At 43.6% G+C, this 20561-nt stretch overlaps 1 protein-coding gene across 4 annotated transcripts in view; it reads left to right on the top strand.

The window, feature by feature from the left end:
- Nucleotides 1-6123: 6123 nt before the first annotated feature.
- ALG6 (ALG6 alpha-1,3-glucosyltransferase) overlaps nucleotides 6124-20561 on the top strand; it is a 31674-nt gene continuing 17236 nt past the window's right edge. For 2 of the 4 annotated variants that reach the window (XM_066625403.1, XM_066625400.1), the window contains exons 1-5: nucleotides 6295-6360; nucleotides 9258-9369; nucleotides 14269-14353; nucleotides 17164-17253; nucleotides 19925-20013. In XM_066625403.1, coding sequence (XP_066481500.1) covers nucleotides 9288-9369; nucleotides 14269-14353; nucleotides 17164-17253; nucleotides 19925-20013 — 346 coding nt within the window. In that variant the 5' untranslated portion in view covers nucleotides 6295-6360; nucleotides 9258-9287. Of the gene's footprint in view, nucleotides 6146-6294; nucleotides 6361-8029; nucleotides 8049-9257; nucleotides 9370-14268; nucleotides 14354-17163; nucleotides 17254-19924; nucleotides 20014-20561 lie in introns of those variants that run through there. The other 2 variants (XM_066625401.1, XM_066625402.1) reach the window with 2 other exon arrangements.

The following is a 20561-nucleotide window of genomic DNA, read 5'->3' as shown; positions in this document are numbered from 1 at the left end:
GCTTCAGGAGTCAACCTCGAGGCAAAATCCGGAGCCGGAGTCCCTGAGGCAGTTCGTGGCTGAACACAGTCAAGTTCTGGCAACTCCTGCGACACCGCTGGAACCAACCGTATTGGCCTCTGCCTTTCCATTGGACCATTTCAGCGACGTGGAGAGGGGGGATTTGCTGCATGGGAAACAGTCTATCCTCCATATCTACCTTACCCAGGCTTCGCGCACTGGAGAGGACACTCTGTTCCAGAACCACCATTCAGAGCGTGACACCATAGTCTTCCGAGACTGAAGGATCGCGCCAGCGGCAGGGGCTCGATTGCCAGCAAGCACTTAGCAAGCACTTCATAAGAGAGCCTTCTGCAGGGCGGGCTGAAGCCAGCAATGCACTTGAACCGGTGCAAATGATCTCGACAGCCTGTAGGCCAGGCTTGAACCATTTCCCCTTTGGAAATGAGGCTGCTGCAATCCTATCCACATTTTCCTGGGAGTAAGACCCACTGAACACAATTGGATTTACTTCTGAACATGCATAAGATGCATAGGGACTTGCCTAGAATAGTGCCATGTTATCAGGAACCCAGCGCTGGTTAGGGTGCCCAGATGCCCTCTTTTTCAAGGACATGTCCTCTATTTTTAGCCCCATGTCCTGGAAAAGAACTTAAATGCCCTCCTTTTCCCTGTGAGCAGACAGCACACAGCCTTCTTGTAATTAACAAATTATGTGACATAGTTTTAAATTGAATAAGTAATATTGTGTTTAGATTAACCACATGAAATCAATATGCAAGTGCTTTTAGCTTTTATTTTGTCATGTCCTACATTTTTCTTGGATGTCCTACATTTTGGGGCACCTTGTCCTCTTTTGTGGTTATGGCATCTAGTCACCCTGCCTGAGACTTGTCTAGGCCTTCTGCCATCTGTCAAAGGACTAAGAACATAAGAACAGCCCCACTGGATCAGGCCATAGGCCCATCTAGTCCAGCTTCCTGTATCTCACAGCGGCCCACCAAATGCCCCAGGGAGCACACCAGATAACAAGAGACCTCATCCTGGTGCCCTCCCTTGCATCTGGCATTCTGACATAACCCATTTCTAAAATCAGGAGGTTGCGCATACACATCATGGCTTGTACCCCATAATGGATTTTTCCTCCAGAAACTTGTCCAATCCCCTTTTAAAAGCATCTAGGCTAGATGCCAGCACCACATCCTGTGGCAAGGAGTTCCACAGACCGACCACGCGCTGAGTAAAGAAATATTTTCTTTTGTCTGTCCTAACCCGCCCAACACTCAATTTTAGTGGATGTCCCCTGGTTCTGGTATTATGTGAGAGTGTAAAGAGCATCTCCCTATCCACTCTGTCCATCCCCTGCATAATTTTGTATGTCTCAATCATGTCTAGTGACATGTGACAGTGACAGTGAATGAGAGACAGGGAAACCTCTGATGAAGGGCTGACACCTGAGGAAAGAAATCTCACAGTGCAATCCTATACATGTCTACTCAGAAGTAAGCCCCATAGAGCTCAATGAGACTTGAGCTTACTCTACTCTCAGGTAAGAGTGTAGGATTGCAGCCTCAGGGCCCAATCCTATCCAACTTTCCAGCCCTGGTACAGCTGCAATGCAGCCCCTAGGCAAGGGAACAAAAGTTCTCTTACCTTGCAGAGGCCTCCCACCACAGGATGCAGCTCAAATCCCATAGGCACACCAAGGCTGGAAAGTTGGAATTGGCCATTAGGCATTCAACTATGCCCTTTTTCAGGCTGCAAGCCTAAGCTCTCTTGTAGAACTTCAAAGAGTCCTTTCAAGTAAATTTGGGTCATGCTGTTTATTAACTAATTTGTATTAAGTTTGCAATGTGTAAATCAAACTTCAGGAGCAAAATGTGACTTTCTTTGCCTTTAAACTGCCCAAGTATGTCATAGCAGACATAATCTTAGGAGAGGCATTGAATGTAAGGGAGAATGCCTCTTTTAAGATGATGGTTGCCATCTCCAGTTCGTACTTGTATAAAAAAGTAAAAGCTTTTTAAAAGAGCTGCTGCTTGCTTACTTTGGACAACCTTTAGTTGATAAAATGTTTTTAATGACTTCATGCAATTGATTTATCTATTAAATGTTGCATGCTACTGTTAAGGAAAAAAGAGTTGGATGAATGGACTCTATGGCAATCCACACTGGGCCTAAAGGATAGGCCAAGAAAGAACCTAAAAAGGAAGCAATATGGAGCACAACCAAAGCTAGATTTTCCACTTGGTATAATAGGCATGTTTGGGATCTTTAGATTTCTGAAGAAAGAAAAACACCCTGGGTAGATCCTCAGTTCAGCAATCTCCTGTTGATCCTTCACCTGCATTGTGATGTGAATGTAGCCCTCCTGCAAGCTTTACAATCTGCTTGCAGGAAACCTGCTGTTGATGGAGGGGGGTACCAGTAAACCCCAGTGTTCACAGGAGGGATGGAGAAGGGCATGATGAGAATGAGGGCAGGAGTTGAGGTCTGGAGGCTGGGCTGCAGCCTTATGTGAAAAAGCTAAGCAGAATCAGTTCTAGTCTCTCCTTGGATGGGTGACCAGAAGCCACTGGCTAGAGACAAAGGAATGTGGACTGGCAAAAAATAGATGACATCCTGAGAACCAGCCTGAGGCCTGTGTAAGCTTGGAAATTGCAAGAACTGCCAGGACAATGATTGCACCATGAAGCGAACCATCTGGTGAAATAGAGGGTGCTATGAATTTCTTTCTGACAGGATGCTTGTAAAAACTCAGTTTAAAAAAAAGGGGGGGGGGCTTATGGTCAACCTGCCTATGGAAACCACATAAATAAATACTACAGTGTTTCTCAAACTGTGGGTCAGGGCTCACTAGGTCGATTGCGAGCCAATTTCAGGTGGGTCCCCATTCATTTCAATATTTTATTTTTAATATACAAGACTTGATGCTACCATAGTATGTGACTGCATTTGGGGAAATGCTACAGACCTGTACTTTGAACAGGCTTCTCTGTATATGCTTTTAACAATGATAGTAAATGGGACTTACTCTTGGATAAGACTAAGTGTGGGAAGGATTGCAGCCTAGGATTGTTAAAAATTTTCCTGCTTGATGATGTCACTTCTGGTCATGACATCACTTCTGGTGGGTCCTGACAGAGTCTCATTTTAAAAAGTGGATCCCGGTGCTCAAAGTGCGAGAACCATGCTGTAATAAATAAATGATGCAGTGGGAATGTTTTATGAATGTTTTATGAATCAGATTTTTATCTCTCTAAGCTCAGGTCAGGATACATGGTGTGCTACCTTTCCCAATGTTATTCTCCAGCAAACCCGGTGGTAGGTTATACTGAGAGAGTCATCTAGTGAGTTTCATGATGAAGCTGGGCTAGTGGCAGTCCTGGTGGATGTCAGGGGGGCAAAAGCCCCTGGCGACATACCTGTGAGCCCTGTGGGGGTGGCACCAGCCATGGCATCACTGCTGCCTCTGCAGCCCTCCAGAGCTGTTCCAGGGACAGGTGAAGTCCTGCTCTGCATCCACAGGCAAGCCAAAAGCCTCCTGAGGCCCCTGAAGCACCCTTAAATAGTACTTCCAGTTTTCTTCCATGCTTTCCAAACATTGCTACTCCTATTGCACAAATGGTGGTGAGGCCTGTCATGTGCTACAATGCTTGGCTATTATGCCAGGCAGTAGAGAGGAAAAGAAATCCATTTGTGTAGGTACCCACTGACATTGCTTAGCAACAGCAGAGTAGCACACAGGTGCAAATGGCAAGGTGCAAATGCTGTGCCAGGTGAGAGGCCTTTAGGGAGCAATCCAAACCATGCTGGAGCAGGCAAGCCAGGAGGCTTGTGCTGCATCCAACGTGGGTTACTGGCCAGCAGCAGCTCAACCAGAGTCAAAGGGAAACTCATCCCCTTACCCCTGGGTGAGGGCTGCTGACCCCAATGGGTCTCCTTGGACCTGCATCACCTCTTCTTGGCTCTTGAAGCCACTCCGTTCTCCCTGGGGACAGGGGTTGGGATAACTGCCAGGTCCCAGCCCTGCCCCCGGCTCCCCACAGACCCGTCCCCGGGGTCGCCCATTGCCCGCCCTCTCCCCACCCAGAAACGCCCCCTCCCACCTCCTCCCCACCCCCCATGCCTACCTTCACGTGCGTTGGCACATCTAGATGCGCTGACACAGTTTCTTCCCATGGAGCTGAAAACCTGCTTTATAGCATGTTTGCAACCCTCCCAGGGCTCCTAATAAGTGCCGATTAGGATTGCGCCCTCAGAAAGTCAGGTGAACAGACATGCCAGTCCTTACTTCAGCCTGCGCATTGTTTTGACTGACTGCCCATTCCTTACACACCCATTCCTTACACACCCAACTGGTAATGGCTGACAAAGGCATACATGGGGTCTTCTCCCCTGCTGCCTGATAGTGGTAGCCTCTTATCACAGCACCACTACACTACACAGGTTGCAAACCAATTTTGGGGGAGTCACAAACAGTTTTTGAAACATTTAAAGAAAATAAAAAATTTTTGCAAGCATCCTTGCCCAGTTTGGAGAAGAAAATTGTTAACTGGAATGCTAATCTGTGTTTTGATGAGGTAATTTTCATACCCCCAAATTAAAAATTTCACATTTTGTGATTTTCTCTGGTACAGTATTCAGTGTGCTGTAGATCATATGTAGACTCAGTTTCAGCCTTTCGTCTTTCCTGGAACTCCCTAACTGCAGATCTTGCTCTCCAGTTCAGCCTTATGGGTAATTTGGAATGACTGTAAAGTCCTTGAGCTCCATTTCTAGAGAGAGTCTAGCAAATTTCTACAAATACAGCACAGGACTCCAGTTATTATTGATTAATGATTTATTATTTATTATTAACAAATAAAAACATTTCTTCCTAGATCTCTTTCTTTTTTTCTTGTGGTCTAGTGCAGGGGTCTCCAAACTTTTTGGTCAGAGGGCCACATGAAATATCTGGTGCAGTGCTGGGAAAAATATTTAAATATAAAATTTAAATATATAAATTAGAGCTGGAACTTAGATGAATGAATAAATGAATGAGTGGGTTCATTCATTCAGCTTCTCTGGCCCTCAGAACACCCTCCATATGCAATCAGAGCACAGCTCTGATCATGTTCAGTTGAGTGGGCCAGAGGTTTTCAGGGGACAAGAGGCTGGCCGTGGACTGGATAGAGGCTTGCTGAGGGTCACATCTGGGCCCTGGGCTGGGGTTTGGAGACCTGTGGTCTAGTGCAACGATTTTCAGCCTTTTTATCTCATGGCGCACTGACAAGCCACTACAATTGTCAAGGCACACCATCAGTTTTTTGAGAAATGACAAGGCACATTGCAATGACAGCAGGAGCTCGCATCCCCAGTAGCCCTACTAATAAATGACCCTCCCCCAAACTCCTGTGGCACATCTGCAGACCATCCACGGCACCCAGTGTGCACAGTGGATGAAAATGGTTGATCTAGTAGGTCACAATAGATGGTTGTTTTCAAAAGTGAGTCCTGGTGCTAAACATTTGGGAAGCACTGGTCTACGCAATGTCCCTAATGCGCCTGGGATCAGGAGCCTCCACTTCCAAGTATTCTGCAAATGCAATTTCTGGTACTTCTCTTTGCTCTCCCCCTTCCTTTAAAATTCAGAAGGTCATCTCCTTGGGGCAAGCATAGAGCCAATAGGCCAATTTAATTCACTGCTATCCCTCATACCATCAGCTTCCAGGTGACAGACCTAGAGCCCAAGCCAATGTATGTCTACCCAGCAGTAAGTCCCATTCTAGTCAATGGGCCTTACTCCCAGGCAAGTGCGGATAGCATTGCAGTCTCAGGGCACAAGCCTATGTGTGTCTACTCAGCAGTAAGTCCCATTCTAGTCAACGGGTCTTACTCCCAGGTAAGCGTGGCTAGGACTGCATCCTTAGACCACTTAAGTATGCACAGGTAGGAGGTCTCCTATTAGGACGAGGACTTTCAGCTGCACCTTCTTCCCCGCAACCCCGTCGCGAGGCCAGGGCTGCAGCGCAGAGCTTCCCGGGGAGGGGAAGCACTGACGTCACAGCGCACGCCGAGCCGAACACGCATGTGCCCGATGGACGAGGCGGGGCCCGGAGAGCCGGTAGTGGACGCGCGTGCGCACGGCTTCCTTTCCGTCTCGGTGAGTTCGGAGTGAGGGATGCGGGGAGGCAGGGAAGAAAAGGCGGGATTGGCAGACGCGCGCCCCCGAGGAGGCCAGAGAGCGCGCGCTCCCGAGCAGGACGGGCTCTCCCTCGCTGAGGGTTGGGGAAGTGGGCGGGTCTCAGGTGGCGGGAGAGGACTGGTCAGCCGGGGGAAGAACTGGGGACCTCCTTCCCTTCCCCTCCCCTTGACCAGGTATGGAAGTGTGGGAGGGGGAGGCGGCTGACACCCTGCCTGGACCAGTGCTGGCAGCACTGGTTTCTTCCATGCCTCTCAACAGGCCCAGCACTGCCTGTTATTCTGACCAGCCTCCAGCCCCTGAACTCCTCCTGAGCAGTGAAGCGGTCAGGCCAGGAATATATGAGGTCATACAAAGAAAGAACACGTTTCCCGAGCATGTGCAGAGTTCATGGTGACAAGGTGGGACAGTGTGCCTGTACCTTTAGCTACTGGATGGAGGAGGGAATTGGGGAAGCTTTTCAAGCCCTTCCATACTGAGCTGAACCTGCCCAAATTCCCTCTTCTATACAGTGGTTAAAAGTATAGGCGCCCTGCCCCCCCCATATCTGGTAGCTCTATTCATGGCTTCTCTGACATTCCCCACCACCCTAGATGAAGCCATGGAATTAAGGGCAGCACCAGGACCAGTCAAGACCTCCCCCTTTCTTAGCAGCACAACTAGCGGTAGCCTCCAGTCCATGCACAGAACTCATGACTTCTCTGTTGTGAAAGAGGACATTCCCCATCACCCTAGATCAGTGATTTTTAATCTTTTTTTGTCTTAGGGCACACTGACAAGGTACTAAAATTGTCAAGGCACATCATCGGTTTTTTGATAACTGACAAGGCACACAGGCTGCTGATGGGGAGCTCATGTCCCCACTTGCCCTATTAACAAATGATCCTCTCCCATACTCTTAAGGCACACCTGCAGACCATTCACAGCACACCAGTGTGCCATGGCACAGTGGTTGAAAATGGCTGCCTTAGATGAACCCAAGGGATTAAGGGCAGTGCCAGGACCAACCAAGACCTCCTGAGCCCTCCCCTTTACCCAGGGGTGGATCTAGTGTTTGTCTGTGGGGAGGCCATGAGCACTCCCTTAACTCCAGAGCCCAGGTCAACCAGATGGGTATACTTGGGCTCCTGCCTGTACCTGGAGACCAGATCTACCTGCTGGGTAAATCTGGGCTTCCATTCTAACTCAGCTCCATCAACCACCAGTGCCCTGCTAGTGGGTGTTCCCCTGGCTCCCAACTTTGTTCCCCAACGGTGCAACAGTTGGGGCATGCACCCATGGCCCCCCCCTTGCATCTGCCTATGCCCTTACGTAACAGCACAACTAGCAGCAGCTTCCACTCCATGTGAAGAATTCATGGCTTCTCCATTGAGAAAGAGAATATTCTCCACTCTAGATGCACCCATGGGATTAAGGGCAGAGCCAGGACCAGCCAAGACCTCCCAAGTCGTCCCCCTTACCTAACAGCACAACTAGCAGTAGTCTCCACTCCATATGCAGAATTCATGGTTTTTCTGTTGAGGAAAAAGACATTCCACACCACCTTAGATGCACCCATGGAATTAAGGGCAGAGTCAGGACCAGGCAAGACCTCCTGAGTCTCCTCCCCCTTACCTAATAGCACATCAGCAGCAGCCTCCACTCCTTGAAAAGAGGGAGGGGAGGAGGGCAGAACACTGAGTTAGAACCTTGGAGATGCTCTCATCCATGGCTCTCCCCTTCCCTGCATTCAGGTATAGGCATCATCATGTGCAGTGGACACTTGGTAAAATTACGGGTGGACACTGGTGCTCTGTTAACATTACAGCCTCAAAATAACTTCCAAAAACATGTTGAAATCTGCAGTCCGATACTGTACTTAAGGGTGAGTACAGTGGGACTTAATTCTGCGTAAACATATGTTGCACTGTTAGAGCTACATCACATGATCATGGAGGTCAAATCTGCCCTGGGTGTCAAATGTATCACTGAGTGGTTAGTAGACCTGGCCTCCACCAGAGGATCTCAGTGAGGGAGGCCAGGTATACCTATGGCTTTGAGCTGCCTGTCTCTGGTGTCAAATACCATAGGTATTGTACCCACATCTGTTGCATTTTCCAGGAAGAAAATGTGTAATGTTTTTTCTTGGTCCAACTTTGTTATGATATTACTCACTGTGGAGTTGAAGTTTGACAAGGTTTTTTTAAACTGTCATTTAAGTAAGTGGAAAGAATGAAAGAATTTTTATCTTAGAAAACCAATTTCAGGCATTCTCTAACTGAGGAGCCTTCTTCTGTCCCATGGGATAGTGTCTGAAGAGGCAAGCACTAGCCTTGGGAGAATCAGTGACTGAAAACACTAGGAAATTCTTTTCTCAGGGATAGTGTTTGCTTTGAGATATCCCTAAGGAGAACGGGGCAGACCTATGGAGCACAGTGGTGGCAGAGTTTGCTGGTACATTCCATCTCAACTTTGGACACACTTCACATTTGGATAATGTCTAAATAGATGTACTAGGGACTAGCAGCTCTCTTTCTGAGTGTGTCCTTATACTTAAAGTTTGTGTAACTAGCAGAATTTCAACAAGTGAACTCTGTTACCAGGGAGTGTGTAAATTTTCAGCCCTACTGTTTCTTGAATAGGGCCAAGTCAGGCTACAGGGAAGCACTGGCAAGTAGCAGATCAAAGTGCAGTCAAGACTAGACTAGAGTCAAAAGTTAAATCAGGCAGAAGGTCAGAAGCAAAGACAGTAGTCAAGGCCAAGCTAGGAGTCAGGACAGGGAAGTTCTGCTGGGCTGCTCTTGACAAGTTACTGAACTGGCTTAGAAGCCAAGGTTTTAAAAGGGCTGGAGAGTCAGCTGGCCATATTCAGGCTGCATCAACTGGGTTGTGTCCAACCTGACAGTGCCCTCTAAAGGATGCCCTTTCTGCAGGAGATGTGGCTGAAGGTCAGGCATGACCAGGATGTAGATACCACAGGACTTAGGGTACCAAAGTTTAGTGATAGTGGGACCCAGATTGAGACCCATTCCACTGCCTTACAGGTTCAGAAGTCAGCATTGTGTGGCATCATTGTTTTTGTTCTTGTTTCCAGGTACTTTCTGATGTGACCTGACAAGCAACTATGGAAAAATGGAGCTTAATGACAATTACCGCTTTACTAGGACTTATTGTCCGTTGGACTGTATCGCTTGGTTCTTATTCAGGTAGTACATATTCAACATTTTATCCTAAACATGTATTTGAGCTAGCTCACAGCTATGAAATGTCTGTTAGGAGATTGGAGTATGATGGTGAGAATTCTTAAAAAGAAACAAGCATGTGGTAGTTAAAAAATACAAATCATAGGATTACATCACAAGAAAGCTAATCTCATGCTGCAGTCTTAAACATGCTTTCTAGGGAGTAAATTTTGTTGATTACTGTAGGATTTACTTCTGAGAAAAGATGCATTGATGGTGCTGGAAGTCTCATTGAAATTATTGGATCTCAAGTTGGTCATGACCAGCATGTGTTATTGCTTTCATTTGTGCTTAGGTATGACTAGCTTTCTTAGAATATAACTCAAATGACAATAGTCATACTATGAACCATGAGTAGCCATTTTTCTTTTCCTGACCAAACGGCAACCATAAGCAGTAACGGTTATAGCAAACAGAAGACTCATTCTGTGTTTTCTTCTTTTCCCATTTTGCCATACTTGTATTTTCCCAACTTCTTGAGTTTAGTTCATCACCATGTTCACATAGTATAACTGTAATAGTTGATTTTTTAAATTGTTAAAAGTAATTAACTTTAGCATTGTAATTCCTAAATTATGATTTGTGAGAACTTTACTATTAGATATGGAAGACACCTAACAGCTAAAATGTTCTAGTATTTGACTGACCTTGAGGTAGCTCTGAACGAAACCAGGGGTTCTCAAACTTCTTGGGAGTAAAACTCCTAAAGTAAGTCTTTGCAGAGGAGGGGGTGAAGGCAGCAATGTGATTCCCAGAATCACATTGCTAACAATAGTAGCAAAGGGTGGGTGCTTTTACTTACAGAGGGCTGTTGCAATGTCCAGAAATTGCAGGAAGCCCCATGTAGCCCTCCACAGGGCCCCCCAATTCTTACAGTGTTGAAAAAAAGATTGCAAACCACATCTTGATTGCGATCCCAAAACTGGAAATGGTTTGCAATCGCATTTTTTCAACATTCTAAGACTCCTGGGGATCTTGTTGCTGCTTCTCCCCTCTGCCCACCCTCAAGGGGCCAGAGGCAACGTTACACAAGCAGGTGGGTCCACTGTACTAAACTTTTTATACTTTGAAACCTATTGCTCTGCTCTTCAAGGTGCAGTCCTTGGCCAATGTAATAAAACCTGTACTTGAATGCTGCTTTGAAGATCTGCTTAGTAGTAATTTTTGAAATGTTATACTTTACAACTTTTCTTCACTCCCCCCCCCCCGAATATGATAGCATAATTATAACTCTCTGCTTTGAATGTGTTCCTTCTTTTTTATCCCAAAGCTGCAATCTTGCACATATGCTGTTTTAATCTAATTTATTTCAATGAGATTTGGGCAGTCTAACTGCAAGAATAAAAATCCAACTCGAGATATAAAGCGCAGAAGCTAAAATGAAATTATTTTTATTTGAAAGGGCCTAAGTGTTCATGTAGCTGGTCACTTGACTGCTAGAATTGAGAGTCAAGTTCTTCTGATTTGGACCTATATTTTTTGTAACATATCTCAAACAGGATTTGGAATGGGAAGTAACATTTTTAATTGCCTTCTGCATGGCTGATCTTGCAAGGAATATACTAGATGCAACATGAACTCCTGTTTTGTTTACTTTTATTACTGCCTGAAAGTTGGTGATTTTAAAGGATTTAGAGTCCAATCCAGTCTGGGCCAGCATCGGTCTCCTGCATACTGCCCAGGAGATGGCTGAAATAAAAGTTCCATAAGGCATTTGATGGTGGCCAGAACAACAGAAGTACCCGCAGGGAGACCAGCATGGGCATATGAACTTTTTTTTGTATTGAACCAATCACATTGATCTGCATTCATTCATTATACTGATAAACAGACAAGAAGAAGAAAGCACATATTTCCCCTGACACATGTGTGTATGCATCTAAGTGCTGGTAAGTGATAATATTTCTACAAAGAGAAGCATGGGATAACCCAGTGGTTCCCAAACTTTTTTGCACTAGGACCCACTTTTTAAAATGACACTCTGTTTCAGGGATGGCCAACCTTTCAACTTTATGGTTCTTAGACCTTTAACAATTGTGTTGTGGAGGGAATTTCAGCAGGTGTAGCTTGTTATCTGTGAGATGACAAACTGCACCTGCTAAAAATCCCCCCTCAACACAACTGTTAAAGGTCCAGGAACCCTAAATTTGAAAGGTTGGCCATGTCTGCTCTACTGGGTCACACCTAGCTTCATGAGTTTTTAAAAAAAGTTTCACTTTACAAGCTGTTCTAACCTTGTAATTGGGGGGACATGATTGAGACATACAAAATTATGCAGGGGATGGACAGAGTGGATAGGGAGATGCTCTTTACACTCTCACATAATACCAGAACCAGGGGACATCCACTAAAATTGAGTGTTGGGCGGGTTAGGACAGACAAAAGAAAATATTTCTTTACTCAGCGTGTGGTCGGTCTGTGGAACTCCTTGCCACAGGATGTGGTGCTGGCGTCTAGCCTAGACGCCTTTAAAAGGGGATTGGACGAGTTTCTGGAGGAAAAATCCATTATGGGGTACAAGCCATGATGTGTATGCGCAACCTCCTGATTTTAGGAATGGGTTAAGTCAGAATGCCAGATGTAGGGGAGAGCACCAGGATGAGGTCTCTTGTTATCTGGTGTGCTCCCTGGGGCATTTGGTGGGCCGCTGTGAGATACAGGAAGCTGGACTAGATGGGCCTATGGCCTGATCCAGTGGGGCTGTTCTTATGTTCTTATGTTCTTAACCTCAGATTGTATACTTTTACTATGGTGGCAGGGGGCTCACCTTCTGGAGCTTTGGTGTGAGCTCCACTTTCTTTGGATTGGGACCATTCTGGCGGCCTTGCATTCGCCTTTGCCTAGCCTTCTGTAAGATCCAGGCATAGTTGCCTACTCATGAGTAAATGCATATATGTGGCTCAGTTTTGCATTACATAGGGCTCAATACATTTTCCTTGTCAGCTGGGGGAGACTTCCTTCTCAAGAGTTTGTTGGGACCTGCATTCATGGGATTGAGACCATTCTGGTGCCATTGTGTTCCTCTTGGCTTACCCTTTGAAATGTATTGAGGCATGTTTGCCCATTCAGTAGTAAACATGAATGTGCTGCTTCATTTCAGCTCAAAACATTTTCCTTGTCAGCTATTAGCTTGTCAGTTTTGCAACTCACTAAAAATCAAGACACTGCCCACTGGTGGGTCATGACCCACAGTTTGAGAACTACTGAGATAATCTATGTTCTGACAAAATACACTTCTTTTTTTTTTACAAATTTGATATCAGAAATGGCAGCATTCAGAAACCAAGTCATGAACTCCTCAATCTCCAAAATCATTTTGCTTCAGATTTTAAAGTGATATTCCTCCAACTGAAACACTTCAAAGAGAGATTAAAGTTGAATTAGAATTTATAATGAAACTTGACACCTTCGAAAGGGGAATCTGAATCTGGCTTCCAATAACATTACAGGGTTTCAAACTTAACATTCCAATGAGGTAATTTCACTAATTGTGAATAGCTGCTGAGCTTATCTTGCGTAATTTTTGCTCCATACAGATCAACCTTGTTTCCTCTTGCTAATTCACATTGCTGTTTTCAATTTTTTTTAAGAGTCGTGTACTGTGTACTCCTGCTGAGGTTTTCATTTCATGTATCTGATGAAGTAGAATGTAGTCTGCATAAATCTAACCTAAAATAAGTTTGTTAACCTTTAATTCTTTAGTCTTGGTGTTTACCATTTTTAAAATCCTATATCATAATTTCAAAACTGATGATGCCTCCCAAAGAATAACAAACAATAAAGGCTTGACCCATAGATTTTCAGTGAATTTCAGATATCTAGGATAATTTGGTGTTTTTGAGACTACTTTCCTCGAATAATTACTTTCTTCTAGAAATTGTCTGTTTTCTCTTCTAAGGGACAAATTATAGCCTTCTCTGCTGCTTTTGTGAATTGCTTAAACATAGATCATATGATAGAACTATAGATGGCTTTCCTATATTTAAAAGAAACTCTTCAATCTCCATGAAACTGGAGTCAATACTTAGCAGAAATAACTGTGTTCTCTCAATAGTTAATCAGAAGAGATAGGAAGTGAATAATCAGTATGTCTAGGTATTTAATGTGATACTGCAGTTGAATTGTTCTGTGGTACTCGTTTAAGAAGAAATTCATGCATAACTTTTTTTTAAAAAACATGGAAAATTAGGAGAGCTCTAAAGAATAGTAACTGAGGGAAAGGATGGGGAATGGGATGACTCTTTGTTCATCATTTAAAAATACAGGCTACAAGGAGAATGATAAGTGGAGCACACTTCTGGTAATATGAAGTGGAACATAGCTGTGGTAACAGTATTTACAGTAACTATAGATAAACCGAGCTTTGGCTTTACAATAAATAGAAACTTGGAAAAGAAGCATATTAGATCAGACCCCTCAAATAAGCAAATATCCAGGGACTTATATAAGGACTACAGAAGAGAACATTTAGTACTAGTGCCTGTGAGAGAAAAATAAGTATTGCACCAGAGATCATGTGTCTGAAGAAACCGAATACTATACATTTCTGATTAATTTGTAAGGTGAAATAAGGGTTCCTCTGGAAAATTTCAGCAGAAAGCTAATCAAATAATGTAAAATACTTAAAGTATCCTATTTCTAAAACTACCCTTAGATGTTTTTCTCTTTCCAAAAAAGATTTATTGTTGTAAAAGAATCTCACATGTACATTTTTGACATGCATTTATTATAGAGATGATATTAATTTCCAGACCAACTATTTAATTGTAAGTAATAGAGCAAATCACCTTATTGAACAATGAATAAGGTACTTTATGCACCAGTTAACATATGTATACTGATAGTTTTCTATCTTTTTCTTAGGTGAAGCAAAACCACCAATGTATGGGGACTATGAAGCTCAAAGACATTGGCAAGAAATTACCTACAACCTGCCAGTGAAGCAGTGGTATGATTCATTTTGAATGTTTGATTCCCTTAGTATAAACAAAGAATATAATCTTGGGCTGTTCATGCAGGAAAACTGAGTGTTAACTCTCAGATGAATCCTGTGCATGTTTACTTGGAAGTCAATCCTACTGAATTGTGAGGGAAAGGGCTACCTAGGGTGCAGTGCAGCCATAAAAACACAATGGAATTCAGTATGGTCAAAGTGAAATAGAGCAAGACAGAAATGCCATTAAGAATGGACAGATGAGGTAAAGAAGCCACATTTAGAAGCAGGGAATGCTCAGGGAATAGCATGTGAATGCCTGACAATGCCTTTCATATGGCAGCTTTTTCATTCTCCAAAGGTTATAATCTTTGGAGAATGAGAAAGCAGCTAACTGCCCAGAGTGATAAAAAAAGAACAGTGGTGCAGGAGAAGTGGTGCTTGCCACTGCCCTCAAACGGCCCAGTGTTAGCTGACCTTTTAACAGCATGGTCTGTAAGGGCTGAAGGTCAGTGATAGAGCCCATAATGTTCTGTGTTCAACTCTTGACAGTTCCAGTTGGACACAGAGACAGTGGTCTTTGGTAATAGAGCTAGGAATGGCCTCTGCTGAAGATCTTGGAAAGTAATTGCTAGTTAGTCTAGTCCAGCGGTTCCCAAACTTTATAGCTAAAAAAAGGTCTCACTTTACCAGCTGCTCAAACCTCTGTGGCTGTAATGCTGATTGGGCAGCAGTACTCCCCCCAAGTAGCAGGTTGTTTTATCCTTGATGCGCATAGCCTAATCTACCATCAGTTTCACAAACCTCCAAAAATTGGGTCGTGACTGGGTGGGCCATGGAACCACAGTTTGGTATCCACTGGTCTTGATAGTACTAGGACAGATGGGCCAAAGGTTTGGCTTGGTATAAGGCAACTTTGTATATTCACTAAAGGAGTTTTTATGTAAATTGCATATACTAAAAATGTAGATACTTACACTCCTGCCACTTAGTCATGGTTTATTTGTGTAATCTGAATGCTAGGATAGTAGATGAGGGGAAAAGGGAAGGTTTGCTTGAGAATGAATGGTTTTATAAAGACAAAAATATTTATAAAACATTAGAAGTTAGAATTAAGGAAACAAAGACCAATGAAGATGGATTTTGTTGTCAAAATCAAAGACTGCAGTCAGTCAGTATTTGCCACTAGTTTAATTTTGGAAAATTACAAATTCTTCTGCCTAGGTTGTTACATAGCAGGTTATAATGTTGTGGAAAGTGTAATAGGAAGTGGTTTGATAATTGCTTGATTTTGCAGCAGCAACATATTCTTATCCACTATGCTAGTTGCAAGGTGGCATTTTCAGACAGTTGTTCCTCCAAAGTCTTTGCCTTTAAAGAGTTTTCAGTATTAATATTATTCATGTATGTTTAGATGGTATTGCTATGTACTTCATGTTCACTCCCTTTTTTCCCAGAAACAAAGTATATTAAAAGGGTAGGCAGTAAACTACAAATGTGATTTGTATGTAGTGTTCTGCATGTGATTTTTCTGAGCCAGAGGCACAAATTTAAATCTCTCTGCCTTTCCTCTCTATCTTTCTCTGGAGCCCATGCATATTTATCAAAGACAACCTTGACAGCATCTTTTCTTCTTTTATTGCTAGTTAGAAATGTGGCAGTTCTACCTCTTTTTCTTATCAGCACACACAAACTTTTACTATGAAATCTAAGACTGAATAAGAGCACCATGCATGATTAAGTGAGTGGGACACTAACTAGCAAAATGTGGTAGACTGAAGTCCAAATGAAGGAGTTAAACGTTTTTGGCACAAGAGAAATAGTAGGATAAGGGGCAGAGATGCAGCTTTAAGAAATATGATTTATCATGAATTGTTCATAAGATACTTCAGGCTGCTCATAAGGTATTCAAGAAATATCATTTATTGTAATAAATGTCAAAAATTGGCTGCATTTGAGTGGATAGACTGGAAAAGCTAAAAATTTGCCCCTTGGCAATTATAAAATACTATTCACTCTGTTTCACAGAGATTTAAAGGTTCTGATGTCTTATTTTTGTAACTTTTATTTTCATTGAATAAAATCTTCTGCCTTTCAACTTGAAGATGTGGCTAAATTCTGACTGCTCTCCACAGAAACATAAGTACGAAAGAATCATATGAATGAAAATCCTTTTGGCTTTGCACTTTCGTATTGTTCTCTAGAGGTTACTTTCTTGGGCTAGTTTGGAGGGCCAATTGAATTTGTTATTACTGACATGTCTGAGCAGGTTCATGACCCTGTCAACTATTGTGTCGATAACTCAGTTACAGCTGTTGTTAAAGTGTGTTTAGGTCTTTAGAAATTCCTAATCCTTCTACAAGCCAACAGTGCTATCTGGATATGCTTGAAATCAAGCAGTCCTTTTTCCTAAGCACAGCGGTTTATGTTTTCTGACAAGAACAGTCGATCATTCTTCCTTAGCTCAGATGTTTTTGGAACGCAGGAGTTGGCATTACAGTGAACCCTCAATTTAACGAACCTCGATATAGCAACTTCAGAAACAATGAACTTTTTCTGCTTCATTGACTGTTCAGGATTGAGCTGGTCCAGGTGGGCCCTTGTGCAGTGCCTGTCCATGCCATCTTGGCACAAATTTTTCTGTGAAAAAGCAATCTATAACAAAAATGCATTGAGATGGTTTGTTTGTAAATGTATCTACTACTGTATTTAACATGATTATATATTTAATAGTAGGTTTGAATATTTAGCCTAAGTTATGTGAAACTGTCTTTATAAGATGCTGAGGCTTTATGTATATTTTTAAAATTTTCCATGTTTTTCAGGTACTTCAATACCAGTGACAATAATTTGCAATACTGGGGCCTTGACTATCCACCTCTAACTGCTTATCACAGTCTTTTATGTGCTTATGCGTAAGTTATATTTGTGAAGGCTGTTCTAAACACATTGTTGTTTCTCAGAAGATACTGGCAAATGAATGCTCTTTGCATTCATGAGAGTTCTGATGTACACCCAGAGGTTTCATGTACATCTAGGTTTTTTCCATGACAGGGTTATTTCTGTGCATGTATCTTGCAGCGCAATCCTATCCAACTTCCCAGTGCTGATGAAGCTGTAATACAGCCCTGATGAAAGGGAACAAATGTTCGCTTACCTTGAGACCTCTGTGACTGCCCCACCAACACAGGAAGCTGCATATATCCCATTGGCACGGCTGCATCAGCGCTGGACAGTTGGATAGGATTGGGCCCGTATTCAGGGTTGTGGATGGAGAAGGCTGTGCTTTTTAGAAGTTTTGTGTACCTGCATTATTTTGAATTGGGGGTATAGCACTGAAATTATTCTTGTGGATGTAGTAGTTCATATATTGAAAACCATTATGTACACTTCTGGAACAGCAAGGACACTATGGCTTCATTAATATGATTTTGCATTTATTTAACTCTAGAATCAAAGGGAAGGATAAGTTATTAACAATGCGTTAAAAACTATATTCCACCCAGTGCTATCCATGTAACCAGCTTGTTACCTATTAGACAGCCCTGACTCTCCAGGGAATAAGAGTATGTCTTGGGTCGAGCTTCATACTTAAATATTTGATGTAAATAGTAATTTTGTTTGCTCAGATATCAGATTGTTTCAGGCCAATGCGGCCCTTATGCCGCCAGAACTTGCATTCTGTAAAGTCCTTTACAACTGTTCTTCAAAGGCAGCGTAAGGTTCTTTACAGCTGTTGCAAAAGTCGACATTCCTTATTGCAGAGCCAGGCCTCTGCATCAAATGCAAGTGGATGTAGCTCTGCACCAGTGGAATCTTGATCCTGTGCTGCCTTACCAGCAGCAGAGAGGCAGAACGGAGCAGGGAAAAGGAACAGAGGGAAGACAGGGCAGAATGAGGGGCCACAATGAGGCCTTGAAGGGGATGGTATTGGTGGCAGCGGCACTGTCAGTATTCTCTTTGCCTTCTTGGAACTACTTGGACTTGCCCCAGCAAAATTACTTGTGAAGGTTTGAATAGACCCATTCAAGCCCTCGAGACTCCCCCCCCCCCCAGGTCAGGGAACAACTGACCTCCAGGACTGCCTCCCAAAGGATCCACTGCATGCTCTAGTGGCACGGCCGCATCAGCAGGGGAGGGAAAGGATAGGTAGGATTGGGGCCTTGAAACATTTTCGTTTCTGTTCCCCCATGTATTTGCAATAATATTGGGTTGTATCCAAAGGCAGTTTGTGACAGCAGAAAGTCACTTCTACTCATGCAAAGCATCCTTTCACCCCCACCAGTTCCCCAGTTCCAGCCCACTTTTTCCCGTTGTTCATTGTTCTGTAGGGTTCCCAACCTTCAAAAGCGGATTTGCAGTGGCAACAAGGGAAGGAAAGTCCTGTTGCACAAACTGCTTGCACTTACTGTGCTCCAACCCATTCTTTTTTTTACGTTCTGTGACCCCAGATATTTTGACAGAAATTCTAGAATGGCTTCTAACCTTAACAAAATGTGTGATCATAAACACACAATTCTGTGTTAAGAGGCATACGGCCCACTCCTAACCTGCTCTGGAACAGGTAGGCTGGCTGACCTGCAATATATCCAGTGCAGGTTTGAACATGGAGGGAACACAACTCAGAATAAGGGGACTTATATCCCTTTTCTTTGAGTAATGCCCCAGGCACCTCAATGGGCTCCTCAGATCTTGTGTAATGCTGGGCTACTTGGGAGGGGAGTTAGATCTGGCCTAAGTGCCAGAGGCTGGTCCCACCCTCTCCTGGGCCTGGTCCATCCACTGGCCTGCCCACCACCCACCCTCCACCCTCCCTGGAACAACCCTGGTCTGCCCTCTTCTCACCCTCCCCAACTTTACCTGCTTGGGCCAGGTGGAGGCTGGATGTGGCCTCTGCAGGCTGTCACATGTCCTTGCACTGGCCCAGCTAACTCTCCCAGTGGTGCAAACATGCTGTAAGGTACGTTTGTGACACACCCAGGACAGTGCAAGGGACTTTCACCAGTCCAGTGTGAGGTTGGGATTGTGCTCATAACCTGTAATGTAGCAGGATAGCCTCACACATGCAAGTAGGTGTTTACTGTTGTGAGCTGTGGCAGAGGAGAGAGAGAGCTACATACTCAAGAGCTCTAGCTGCACAACCTGGCAGTGAGAACTTCTTGTTTGTGTTGAGCTTTGGCTTGTAGATGCTTTTTCTTCATTTGAGGAACAATGTTCAGTACATGGAGATCCACAGGAATGTGTTTGAGTCCCACAGAAATGTTCTCTCCTGAGAAAAACGCAGATCATTTTTTTGGGAAAAATTGTATATTTTTTCCTGGAGTGGGTTTCCCATCATGACCTTTAGCCAGCACAGAAAAGACCTTAGAAAACCAAATTTATGAAATAAGAGAATCCCTGTAGAATAGGTTGGTGGGGGGATTTGCTCAGCTTCTTTGTTCAAATTTTTAAAAATTCCAAGTGTTCTTGCTCTATAATATGTGAAAGAGAAATTGTTTTAAGTTCTTCTTAATACTTATGATATTAAACTGGAAAATTCAGCCATGAGAATTGCCTTGGTTTATGTTGCTATACTTTGTTTTACAGTGCAAAGTTAATCAATCCAAACTGGATTGCTCTACACACCTCCCGTGGGTATGAGAGTCAGCCACACAAGTTATTCATGCGTACAACAGGTAGAAAATTGCATTTCTTCAAAAAGAACTCAAGAAGGCTTTGACCTGATTCTATTCTCTGCGATTCAAATAAGCCATGCAAGGGATGTTTGCAGGTAGGATAAGAAAAGGGAGTAGGGGAGGGATGCCAGTAGCCCTTTGCATTGTAATCTGAAGTTGTGCTAGCGTTCCCAAACAATTGCAGCTTCATGCTGACAAAAGGCTGTCATGAGGATTGTTAGAAGGTATGGTATTGGGCTACGTGGTTCTACCCGAGTTGCTAGAGATAGTGGTAGCACCTTTTCTGTTTCTTGACTTGCAGCTTCTAAGCAACAGCAGATGACAGGTTGCCTGTTTTAACATAATAGTTCTGCTAATTCCTGCTACAGGAGACTAAAATGTAATAGTTCGTGGTGGTTATTAATTATACTTCCTGCCAACAATATGCAAAACATTAAACTGACCAGATTTAGAGCTGAATCCTATGCATGTCTTCTCAGAAGTAAGTTCCACTATAGACAGTCCCATGATAGTCACATGTACTCCTAGTACATATGAATAGGATTGCA

This window comes from Tiliqua scincoides, chromosome 4 (assembly GCF_035046505.1).
Source record: "Tiliqua scincoides isolate rTilSci1 chromosome 4, rTilSci1.hap2, whole genome shotgun sequence".
In the NCBI taxonomy this organism is placed as follows: Eukaryota; Metazoa; Chordata; class Lepidosauria; order Squamata; family Scincidae; genus Tiliqua; species Tiliqua scincoides.
This window is presented reverse-complemented; position numbering and strand designations above follow the sequence as displayed.